General features: G+C 46.0%; 1 protein-coding gene across 3 annotated transcripts in view; it reads left to right on the top strand.

Annotated features, from left to right (window-relative positions):
• The window catches only part of BFSP1 (beaded filament structural protein 1), a 67250-nt gene extending 57954 nt beyond the window's left edge, over window positions 1-9296 (top strand). For all 3 annotated transcript variants that reach the window (XM_061126396.1, XM_061126395.1, XM_061126394.1), the window contains exons 7-8: window positions 4460-4545; window positions 6546-9296. In XM_061126396.1, the coding sequence (XP_060982379.1) occupies window positions 4460-4545; window positions 6546-7720 (1261 nt within the window). In that variant the 3' untranslated portion in view covers window positions 7721-9296. The remainder of the gene's footprint in view (window positions 1-4459; window positions 4546-6545) is intronic.
• Window positions 9297-12936: the final 3640 nt, after the last annotated feature.

The raw sequence follows: 12936 nt of genomic DNA, 5'->3' as shown, positions 1-12936 counted from the left end.
TCGTCTGCTGATGGACATCTAGGTTGCTTCCATGTCCTGGCTATTATAAACTGCTGCAATGAACATTGGGGTACATGTGTCTCTTTCAATTCTGGTTTCCTCGGTGTGTATGCCCAGCAGTGGGATTGCTGGGTCATATGGCAGTTCTATTTCCAGTTTTTAAAGGAATCTCCACACTGTTCTCCATAGTGGCTGTACTAGTTTGCATTCCCACCAACAGTATAAGAGGGTTCCCTTTTCTCCGCACCCTCTCCAGCATTTATTGCTTGTAGACTTTTGAATAGCAGCCATTTTGACTGGCGTGAAATGGTACCTCATTGTGGTTTTGATTTGCATTTCTCTAATAATGAGTGATGTTGAGCATCTTTTCATGTGTTTGTTAGCCATCTGTATGTCTTCTTTGGAGAAATGTCTGTTTAGTTCTTTGGCCCACTTTTTGATTGGGTCATTTATTTTTCTGGAATTGAGCTGCAGGAGGTGCTTGTATATTTTTGAGATTAATCCTTTGTCTGTTGCTTCATTTGCTATTATTTTCTCCCATTCTGAAGGCTGTCTTTTCACCTTGCTTATAGTTTCCTTTGTTGTGCAAAAGACTGTTTTGCCTATGTTTTCCTCTAGGAGTTTTATAGTTTCTGGTTTTATGTTTAGATCTTTAATCCATTTTGAGTTTATTTTTGTGTGTGGTGTTAGAAAGAGTTCTAGTTTCATTCTTTTATAAGTGGGTTGACCAGTTTCCCCAGCACCACTTGTTAAAGAGACTGTCTTTTCTCCATTGTATATTCTTGCCTCCTTTGTCAAAGATAAGGTGTCCATAGGTGCGTGGATTTATCTCTGGGCTTTCTGTTTTGTTCCATTGATCTATATTTCTGTCTTTGTGCCAGTACCATACTGTCTTTGATGACTGTGGCTTTGTAGTAGAACCTGAAGTCAGGCAGGTTGATTCCTCCAGTTCCATTCTTCTTTCTCGAGATTGCTTTGGCTATTAAAGGTTTTTTGTATTTCCATACAAATTGTGAAGTTATTTGTTCTAGTTCTGTGAAAAATACCGTTGGTAGCTTGATAGGGATTGAATTGAATCTATAGATTGCTTTCGGTAGTAAACTCATTTTCACTATATTGATTCTTCCAATCCGTGAACATGGTATATTTCTCCATCTATTTGTGTCCTCTGATTTCTTTCACCAGTGTTTTATAGTTTTCTATATATAGGTCTTTTGTTTCTTCAGGTAGATATATTCCTAAGTATTTTATTCTTTTTGTTGCAATGTTGAATGTAATTGTTTCCTTAATTTCTCTTTCTGTTTTCTCATTGTTAGTGTATAGGAATGCAAGGGATTTCTGTGTGTTGATTTTATATCCTGCAACTTTACTATATTCATTGATTAGCTCTAGTAATTTTCTGGTGGAGTCTTTAGGGTTTTCTATGTAGAGGATCAAGTCATCTGCAAACAGTGAGAGTTTTACTTCTTCTTTTCCAATCTGGATTCCTTTTATTTCTTTTTCTGCTCTGATTGCTCTGGGCGAAACTATGTTGAATAGTAGTGGTGAGAGTGGGCACTCTTGTCTTGTTCCTGACTTTAGGGGAAATGCTTTCAATTTTTCACCATTGAGGATAATGTTTACTGTGGATTTGTCATATATAGCTTTCATTATGTTGAGATATGTTCCTTTTATGCCTGCTTTCTGGAGGGTTTTTTACCATAAATGGATGTTGAATTTTGTCAAAGGCTTTCTCTGCATCTATTAAGACAATCATATGGTTTTTATTTTTCAATTTGTTAATGTGGTGTATTACTTTGATTGATTTGCAGATATTGAAGAATCCTTGCATCTCTGGGATAAAGTGCACTTGGTCATGATATAGATCTTTTTAATATGTTGTTGGATTCTGTTTGCTAGACGTTTGTTAAGGATTTTTGCATCTATGTTCATCAGTGATATTGTGTAGTTTTCTTTTTTTGTGACATATTTGTCAGGTTTTGGTATTAGGGTGATGTGGCCTCATAGAATGAGTTTGGAAGTTTACCTTCCTCTGCAATTTTCTGGAAGAGTTTGAGTAGGATAGGTGTTAGCTCTTCTCTAAATTTTTGGTAGAATTCAGCTGTGAAGCCATCTGGTCCTGGGCTTTTGTTTGCTGGAAGATTTCTGATTACAGTTTCAATTTCTGTGCTTGTGATGGGTCTATTAAGATTTTCTATTTCTTCCTAGTACAGTTTTGGAAAGTTTTACTTTTCTAAGAATTTGTCCATTTCTTCCAAGTTGTCCATTTTATTGGCATATAGTTGCTGATAGTAGTCTCTTGATCCTTTGTATTTCTGTGTTGTCTGTTGTAATCTCTCCATTTTTGTTTCTAATTTTGTTGATTTGATTTTTCTCCCTTTGTTTCTTGATGAGTCTGGCTAATGGTTTGTCTATTTTATTTATTTTCTTGAAGAACCAGCTTTTGGCTTTGTTGATTTTTGCTATGGTCTCTTTTGTTTCTTTTGCATTTATTTCTGCCCTAATTTTTAAGATTTCTTTCCTTCTACTAACCTTTATACCTCCATGGTTTGCATGTATGTGTATAAGCTGTCTACATCTCCATCATTTTTATGTACCTATATAAGCTGTATACATCTCCATCATTTTTATGTACATGTATAAACTGACTACATCTCCATTGTCTTTATGTACATGCATAAACTGTCTATACCTCCAACATTTTTATGTACATATATAAGCTGTCTACATCTCCATCATTTTTATGAACATGCATAATCTATCTACGTCTCTGTCATCTTTATGTACATGTATAACCTGTCTACATCTCTATTGTTTTTATGTACATGCATAAACTGTATATACCTCTGTCGTCTTTATGTACATGTATAAACCATCAGCATCTGCATCGTCTTTATGTACACACACATCTACACTGGTGTCTCCATTATTCCTATCTGTACCCATGCCTACATATATGGCTGTATCCACCTGTGTACCTATAGCCCTAGATGTGTGGAGAATGGATTGAGGCCAGCCTCCCAGTGTAAGGACTCTGCTTCTCTATTAAGTGGAGATTCTTCAGTTCAGCCTAGCCCGCCAGGCTTCTCTGTCCATGGGATTCTCCTGGCAGGGATACTGGAGTGGGTAGCCACTGCCTTCTCCAGGTGATCTTTCCACCAACCCAGGGATTTAACTTATATCTCCTGTGGCTCCTGTGTTGGCAGGAGGGTTCTTTACCACTGGGGCACCTGGGAAGCCCTCTCTTATTTTAAAAAGCCCCCAAAACAAAGAACTCCTGTTCAGCAGAGAAGTGGCATATTTAGATTATCAGCAATTTCTACCTTACCATTTTTTATGTGTGTTTCACAGTTTATGATTGACCTTCCCATCATCATGCAATGTGTGAGTGTGTTTGGGGGGGTTTAGATTGAGGTAAAAGAGAAACACCTGGGTGTCCCCCCAGGGACACTGCTGTCCTCTCTCTGGCGCTCTGTCTTGACATATGAGTGCTGTAATGTGTCACAGGAAAAGGAAGATTTTCTTTTGTTTTCTCTAGTTCCGGTCAATGTGTTGTGCTGAACTAAATTATATTTATGTCACAGTGAATGCTTCATGCACACATATACAAAATATCTTGAACTGGTATTTAAATGTCTTTGTGAAAAGTTTTGGTTTGGAGGCAGGACTTCATCAAAAGGTAACTGGATACCTCTTTTGTGTGTTTATATAGAACTCTTAATTTTGATATAATTTCATGCTGACAGAAGTGTTGCAGGCCCAGAGCAAGGAAATTATGAATCCTCTTAGATTCACTAGCTATTTACATTTTGTCTCAATTGCTTTTATCTTCCTGCTCTCTCTGGTTATAGAAACTATTCTTTAAAAAACAAGTTGGAGAATCATATCCTGGTTGCCCTAAATAATTGATCCTGGGCTGGCCATTCTCTTATTTTAGGGGTGGTGTGCATGCTCAGTCGTGTCTGACTCTTTGTGATCTTAAGGTCTATAGCCCACCAGGCTCACCTGTCCATGAAATTCTCCAGGCAGGAATACTGGAGTGGGTAGCCATTGCCTCCTGCAGGGGATCTTTCCCACCCAGGGATCAAACTTATGTCTCCTGCAGCTCCTGTATTGCCAGGTAGATTCTTTACCACTGAGCCACCTGGGAAACCCTCTCTTATTTAAAAAAAAAAAACCCAAAACACAGAGAACTCCTGTTCAACAGAAAAGTGGCATATTTAGATTATCAGTCATTTCTACGTTACCATTTTTTATGTGTGTTTCACAGTTTATGACTTGACCTTCCCATCATCATGCAATGTGTGAGTACATTCATGGTTCTTGAGCTGTTGGATCTAGAGGAAGCCTTATTCATTTTTGCTGGACACTAGAGCCTCCCTCTTACCCCTCAACCCCATTCTGTTTGGCTTGATGACTTAACGATGGTGACCTCCCTCTTTCTGGTTCTTCCTGCCAGGCTGAGCTCTGCCTTCATTGAGACTCCAATCACCCTGTACACTGCGAGCCATGGGGCCTCCCTCAGCCCTCGGCATGGTGGGAAAGGTGAGTCCCCAACTCTGGCTTGTTCTATTTTCTGTCCTAGGAAAATGGAAAAAATCAAGCGACTTTGTCCCTGAATGCAACATTCATGCTCCTTTCCGATCCAGCTGGAAATTCAGTGCTTTTATGTGGGGTCCCTCCTCGCCCTTGCTGATGTCCTCCCACTGGTGCTGAGTGACTGAGTCTAAAAGTTTACAAGGAGAAAGTCAGGCCATGCGAGAGGTCACCATCCATGAGCACGAGGCATTTAATTGGGGAGAAAATTGCAATTAACATTTACTTTGGCAAGAAGTAGATAATAAAATGTATCTATCCACCCTCCCCCTCCCCCAGTGAAATGAACTCTTTTAAGCAAAGGTGCTTAATCTAGCATCAGGAGCAGAGTAGATGCTCAACTTTTGTTCGTTTTCTCTTCCATTCAAAACTGAGCAGGAAGAGCTTGGTGGGCAGTGGAGCTTCTGCCTTCAACACTTGGTCCTTTGGGGATGGTTTCCTACACTTGTGAGATGTCCACTCATGGCTCAGTCGCCCCAGTCAGGACCGAACAGTACGGTGCCTGGAGGAAGGAAAGCCTGGCTTACAGTGCTGTCAAATCCCAGGGTCTCAGAAAGCCCATAGGGCTTTGTGGAGATGGGAGAAGGGGCACGGGTCCCCAGACACCCAGGCTGGCCTCAGGGGCCCGTAGCTGTGCACAGGGTGCTGGGTTTGATGCTTTGCTGTTGCAATCTGGAAATTCTTCACAGTTTTGAACAGCAGGCCCTGAAATTCAGCAGCTGGTCCTGCAAGCACCCCCTTCTGCATACCTGCTCCTGGCCACCTGCTTTGACATGTTCCCCTTGCGTCCCTCCCCCATGGCTTCATGGCCTGCACCTGCCATGCCTGCTCACTCTACTCTGTCATTGAGGGTCACCCCTATGGGATGCCCTGGCTCTGTGAACCCAAGTCCTCTGGTTAACAAAGGGAGGAGGGTGTCTGGAGAAGACTTTGGGGTGAAAAAGTTAAAAAATCACTCTGTTAGTAAATCTCGAAAGCTTTTTGGATGTGTGTGTGTGTGTGTGCTAAGTCACTTCAGACGTGTCCGACTCTTTTGTGACAACATGGACTGTAGCCTGCCAGCCTCCTCTGTTCATGGGATTCTCCAGGCAAGATTACTGGAGCGGGTTGCCCTGCCCTCCTCCAGGGGAATCTTCTGACCGAGGGATTGAACTCATGTCTCTTATGTCTCCTGCACTGGCAGACGGGTTTTTTTGTTTTTGTTTTTGTTTTTTACCACTAGTGCCACCTGGAACTAAAAGCCCGCCTTTTGGATGAGACATGGTGAAACTTTGTCCTTTCTGAAACTTTAAGTTTCTCCTCTTGGCTGGTCTGAAGCAGTGAATGTGGCCTCTGACCCAGGGGATTCCCATTCTGGGTTTAAGAGCATTGCTTCCTCTTGTTGCACAGGAGGAAGGGGATGGTGAGCAAGGAGTGGCGGTGTTTATCTGGCTTGGGGTGCAGGGGGGACAAGGGTGTGCCTGGAGGCTATTCCAAACCCATCAGAGGAAGGCGGGGTGACTCTGAGTTGCTCCTTTGGGGAAGCCTGAGGTGACAGTGACTCTCTGGACTGGATTTCCTGGTCTGGTCTGGATCCAAGTGTCCCCTGTGACCTCGAGGTGAGGGTACTGGGGTGGGGCAGAGGCCCTGCTCCCACAGAGTGTTATTGCAGGAGAAACATGGATCTCAGTAAGTTGTACACAGTGTGAAGGGAACTGTGGGGGCCTCCCCTCTGCTCTGCAAGCCCGGAGGGGCCAAGTGACTCATCCCAAAGTCACACAGCAGCCGGCAGGGCTGGGTCCTCAGTGTGGGCCATGAATGCTTAGGACCCAGAGATTCTACCCTGTTGCCAACCAGCCAACCAGTAAACCCCACCCCAGTGCTAGGCATGTATTTTTCAACAAATACTTTTTCTTCCTCTTTCATTGGCCTTGACTCATTGCACCCACCTCCTTTTTCTTTTTTCAAAGATCTCACCAGGGCTGTGCAGGATATAACTGCAGCGAAACCAAGACTCAAAGGCCTCCCCAAGAACCTTCCGAGGAAAAAGGAGATGGTGGCGAAAGACAGAGCAGATGAAATTCTGGAAGAGACACCGCTGAGAGGTCCAGGGGACATGGAGCTGGGGCAGGACGTACTCAAAGAAGAGGGCGAGTCTAAGCTTGAACCGGGGGATGAAGAAGCAAGTCCCCCAACCCAGGAAGGGGCTCCGGAGGATGTCCCAGATGGAGGCAAGATAAGCAAAGCCTTTGAGAAGCTAGGCAAGATGATCAAGGAGAAGGTGAAAGGCCCCAGAGAACCCGAGCCCCCTGCTGACCTGTACACCAAAGGGCGGTACGTGATGGTCTCTGGAGATGCCAGTTTCATAGATCCTGGCTTCTGTGTCTTCTCTGTCCCAGCCAAAGGGGGCGTGGTGGTTTCTAAGGGGGAAGACTCTGTGCGTCCTGACAGCGGCGTGGAACCCTCTCCCCAGCAGCCTGAGCCCCCTCTGGAGGACGGACAGGGGCCTCCCCAGGGGAAAGAAGATGGTCTGAAGGATGAAGGGGGGCCCCCTGAGGGGAAAGAAGACGGTCTGAAGGATGAAGGGGGGCCCCCTGAGGGGAAAGAAGACGGTCTGAAGGATGAAGGGGGGCCCCCTGAGGGGAAAGAAGACGGTCTGAAGGATGAAGGAGAGCCCCCTAAGGGAAAAGAAGAAGGTCTGAAGGAGGAAGGGGGGACCCCTGAAGGGAAAGAAGACGGACGCCCTCCCACCCCGCACCCTGCAGACAAAGGGGATGAGAAAAACGCCAAAGAACTAAAGGGCCTCCAGGAGAAACAGGATGGCCAGAAGGAGGAGGAGGGGGCCAGAGGGCCCTGTCCCATGGTGGCACCTGGTCCAGAGGGGCCGTCTACACCCCGGTCTCAAGGGCCTCAGGTCACTCTGGGTGGGCCCGAAGGGCATGGGGCTCAGAGCAGCAGCCGGCCGGCGAGAAGCCCTCCCAGGAAGCTGGCCTACGAGAAGGTGGAGGTGATGGAATCCATAGAGAAGTTTTCCACTGAGAGCATCCAGACGTACGAAGAGACTGCTGTCATTGTGGAGACCACGATTGAAAAGACGAAGGCAAACAAGAAGAAACTGGGAGAGAAGGGATCCTCCAGTGCCTGAGCTAACCGGGAGGAGGTGCCTCTGGGCCCCTGAGGACACGTGCTTGGATGTCTTAGAACAGAGGCTACAAGGGTGAGGATACAAGGTTCTTTGGATTAGACCATGGTTGGCCCATCTGGCTTGCCGATGAAGCCTTAATTAAAATGTTTTATTTGCTTGCACATCCTTTGTCTGATTAACAGGGGCCTTGGGCTTGCAGGTGGGCCAGCCTCGCTCAGGACAGGGGTGCCCTGCTAACAGCCACTGAGCTGAGCTCATTTAAGAAAGTAGACGAGCCCTTTGTCTTGGGGCATCGTGGGGCTCATTAGAGGGTCAGAGTCTGGATTTCACACCTGAAATGTGTCAGGTGATGGATCGGCTTGTTTTCACCACATTTCAGGCATAAGCACACGATTGCATGAGGGGTGCTTTGTTAGAAGTCAGGTGATTAAAGGTGTCTGTCTCAGTTTGGGTTCCCCAAGAAGCTGACCCTGCAGCAAGGATCTGATGTCATTTCTGGGGACGTGGTCCCAGGAAGCGGCAGGAGACGGAGGTGGAGTCAGCAGGGCATCAGAGAGGAGAGGTGCGTTGGCCCCGTGGGCGGTTGTCACTAGGCCCCTATCCCCTGGGGCTCTGGGAGACGGGGTGGAACTCAGTCTTCAGTTACCCTGCCCAAGGGTGTGGGAGCTGGGTGTTGACCCACCAACCCCTGTCAGGCAGAATGGAGGGCCCAGGACAGCCCTCAACCGAGAATCTCAGGTGCAGGTAGGCTTTTGGATGCCAGGCGTGGAGACGCATGGAAGCAATAGGGGTCACAGGCAAGAAGCAGAGTGCCAGGGCCGCCTGCATAGCACACATGCCTTGTGTCCTTCTCACTGAGTCACTTAAGAGTTTCTCATTCAGAGATTGCACTCCTGGGCTGGGCTTCAAAATCAAAATCCAATGTCACCACGCAGTTCCTTGTTCAGCAGTTAATTCATGAACTCGCCTAACATTTCCTGAGGGGCTTCACTGATGGCTCAAGCGGTAAAGAATCTGCCTGCAATTCAGGAGACATAGGAGAGGTGGGTTCAATCCCTGGGTTGGGAAGATCACATGGAGATGGAAATGGCAACCCACTCCAGTATTCTTGCCTGAGAAGTTCCATGGCCAGAGGAGCCTGGTGGGCTACAGTCCACAGGTCTGCAAAGAGTCAGACATGACTGAGCAGCTGAGCACAGACGCACGTTTACTGAACATCCTCTGTGTGCAGGCAGAGTGCAGTGCTGGTAAGGGAGAGCTGACAAGTTTATTAGTGATCTCAGTTACCGTCATATAATGTCCCATAATACACATGTGTGTATTCTCCTGTGCATACATGTGCACTCAGGGATCTGCAGCGTCACATCTTAGAAAACAGAAATTACTTGAAACCAGAATCTTACAAACATTTTTATGTTGCCTATAGGCATCTCTTTTTTTTTCTACTAACGGTCCAAAAGTATTTTTTTTTTTGCTTAGCCAAAGAAGAAATGACCCCTTCTCCATGTAGATGCTCCAAAATACATTATGGACAGTGAATACATGTGCTGAAATGGGTTATTGCATCTCCCTCAACAAAGGTATCTGGCAAGACAACCGCACATCATTAGAGAAGGTTACTAGTGTCATAAATTACATCCTCTCCCTCAGCACCTTCAAGACAGGACTAAGTGGAGGAGGGACTACCAACCTGGGGGGATCCTGCTGAGCCTCGTCTGGCCAAGGCCCCTCCCAGAAAGCTCCCACCCTCTGCTTAGACCCCCCACCCCACACTGCTCAGATGCCCCCATCTGCCAGCCACCCAGAGGATGGGAGAACTGGAATGTTGACATAGCTCCTACCCAGGCCTGTCTCAGACTCTGCACCAGCCTGTGGTGGCTTTGGCTTCCTGTGTGAGTATTCGGAAAGGTATAAATCTCTGCTGAAGGTGGGGGCTGACCCCGGGGGCAGGTGGCAGGGGAAGGTGTGCAGAAGGCACAGGTGGCTCCAGGAAGTGTAGACATAAGGGCAGAGGTGGCAATTGTGTTGGAAAGAGGGGCGGGCCAGGGGACATTCCTTTGATTCAGATTAAGTGTTTCCTGGCTGGCCTGGGGGAGAATGAGGAAGTATAGGGAGTGTCCAAAGCCCTCCACAAGGCTCCTTTTCGTGCCACCGTGAAGAGAACAATTTCCAGAATCCTGGGTTCTGGCCCTAGAGAGACATGCTGGCAGAGCAGGGATTAATGCCTCCTGGTCTGCCCTCCTATGAGGCCAGAATGTTCCACTCCAGACTGAGGCAGGCAGCTTGGGGGAAAACTGCCTATCACCCAATGAATCAGCCATCACATTGAATCCAGCACCTTCAAAGCCTGAGATCAAGGCCAAGGCTGGGGCTGCAGAGAGTAGTGAGGAGGGAGGGGGAAGCAGGTTGCTAAGAGAGAAGCCTAGTTCTCTCTGCCTGAGTGACAGGAAGGGTGATACTGATGACTGGGGTGGGTTGATGACATGCTTGGCACTCTCTGGAATGAGAAGCTGAGGGGAGGGCTTGGCCTGTCCTTCTGTGTTCCCATGGGGACGAGGGATCGCTGCTCCTCAAGGCCCAGCCCCCAGGTCTCAGGCTGCACTTCCAGGATGCACAGACAGCCCCTCTTCTGCTCTCCCCACCTCACTGCCCTCCTCCAGCCCTGACCTCGTCCCAGATCTCCCCCCGCCACCGTTCCCAGTGAGGTCAGGTTAGAGCTGAGGCGCTTCCAGGGCTCTGCCCTGCTCAGTGCCCCCAGCTCCAATCGCTGTCAGAGCTGCTTGCCCCTTCCCAGCCACATGGAAACCACGTCCCCCGGAAGCTAGGCACCCGCTCTCAGGTACAGAGGGCTAGCCTATCCCACTTGCCTGAAGCGGGAGCCAGTTCTGTGGTGCCATCATGCTCTGATGCTCCCCTGAGAACCAGGCTGAGGACAGTCTCCAGATGAGAACACGAACAAATTCATGTTTCCCTTTCTTCCTCTTGTTCTGTCTGGTTCCCCTCACTCATCTCCTCCCAAGAGCACTCCTGAAATAAATATAATAAATAAATAATCTCTTAATTAAGATTGATTCTTTCATCTTAATTAACTAATTGAATTCATTAATGTCTTGATTAAGAGTTAAAATAAATCTCTTAAATAAGAATCTTAAGTAAGAACCTCTAGAGCTTCCCTGGTGGTCCAGTCATTAAGAATCCATCTTGCAAAGCAAGGAACACCTCTTCAATCCCTGGTCCTGGAAGATTCCATATGCCTCGGGGCCACAGCTATTGAGCCTATTCTGTGAAACCTGCCAACTACTGAGCCCAGCGCAGCAACAACTGACGCCCACGCACCCTAGAGCCAGTTCTCCACAACAAGAGAAGCCACCGCAAGGATCAGCCTGCACACAGCAACTAGGGAGTAGCCTCCACTCTCTGCGACTACAGAAAGCCCACGCATAGCAACAAAGACCCAGCACAGCAAGAAATAGTAATAAAAACTATTTTGAAAAACTCTCTATTGCAGACTCTGTTCTACGGGCCCCACCCTATGAAAGCCTCTTGTTATTCATAATGAGCATCAGCCACAATTTATTGCCTCGAACAATTCAGCTTTACCCAGTACCTGAGTGAGTGAGTGAGTGCAAGTCACTCAGTTGGGTCCGACTCTTTGTGACCCCATGGACTGTATAGTCCATGGAATTCTCTAGGCCAGAATACTGGAGTGGGTAGCCTTTCCCTTCTCCAGGGAATCTTCCCAACCCAGGAATCCAACCCAGGTCTCCCACATTGCAAGCAGATTCTTTAACAGCTGAGCCACAAGGGAAGCTCAAGAATACTAGAACAGTACCCTTCTCCAGCGGATCGTCCCCACCCAGGAATTGAACCGGGGTCTCCTGCATTGCAGGTGGATTCTTTACCAACTGAGCTATCAGGGAAGCCCGCACAGTACCTAGTACCTTGTAATACATCCCTTCCTTTTGAAACTGAGTATTCGATTCTGTGGTTTGCACAAATCACTTTGACCAATACAATGATGCACACCAAAAATAGTTGCAGCAATAAACACTCAAGGGAGTGAGAGTCTGGCATCCTTAGGGGTGAGATTGGTCATCCTCTCTGGTTGAGTTTGAAAGCAATGAAGATCCTATTAGTAGTAAAGGATGATATGGTAAGGACTATTCATTTCTTGATTTCAGTTTTTAAAATAATATAATGAGAACCCATGAGTTTGGTACTCATCCCAAGAGCTAAACTATTATCAGTAACTTAGGTCTACTACCATGCTCTCCTCTTCCATGCAATACTCATGCCTCCCCCAAGAGGTCACAATTATCTGAGGGTTTTATCACATTTGTTGATGCCTAAATAAGATATTGTTTTGTTTTATTTGCTTTTGATCTTAGTGAAAAGAGTAGCCTTTTGATACTTGCTTTTCCACTCAAAATTATCATTACGAAGATTAGCCATGTGTGGCACAAAAAGGAATATCATTTTCATTTTTACTGCTGGATAGATAGTATTCCATGTGCAATACACCACAAACGATCCATTCTGTGGTCAATGGGTGTATGAATTGTTCCTTTTTTCCTTCTCTCTTACAGACAGTGTTACTGGCAACTAGTTTGTTCTCTACATCTGTGAGTCTGTTTCTTTTCTGTTATATTCACTCATTTATTGTATTTTTTTAGATCCAACCTATCAGTGGTACCATACCATATTGCCCTTCTCCGTCTGACTTATTTCACTTAGCCTAATGCCTTCCAAGTCCATCTATGTTGCTGCAAAAGGCGAAATTTCATTCTTTTTTATGACTGAGATGTGATATATATGCCACATCTATAAAGTTATATTTTCTTTACCCATTCATGTGTTGATAGATTCCTATGTTGCTTCCCCATCTTTGCAATTGTAAATAATGTTGCTATGAACACTGGGATGTATGTATCTTTTTAAATTAGTGTTGTTTTTTGCGGGGGGATATATACCAAGGAGAGGAATTCCTGGTTCATGTGGAAGTTCCAGTTTTAGTTTTTTGAGAAACTTTCATACTGTGTTCCACAGTGACTGTACCAATTTACATTCTCATCAACAGTGTACAAGGATTCTCTTTTCTCCACATCTTCACCAACATTTTTTCTTTATGTTCTTTTTTGATGATAGACATTCTGACAGATTTGAGATGATATCTCATTGTGGTTTTGATTTGCATTTCCCTGATTGATTAGCGATAT

Source organism: Dama dama, chromosome 23 (assembly GCF_033118175.1).
Source record: "Dama dama isolate Ldn47 chromosome 23, ASM3311817v1, whole genome shotgun sequence".
Classification (NCBI taxonomy): domain Eukaryota; kingdom Metazoa; phylum Chordata; class Mammalia; order Artiodactyla; family Cervidae; genus Dama; species Dama dama.
The sequence above is the reverse complement of the archived record's forward strand: the minus strand, read 5'-3'. Positions and strand labels throughout refer to the sequence as shown.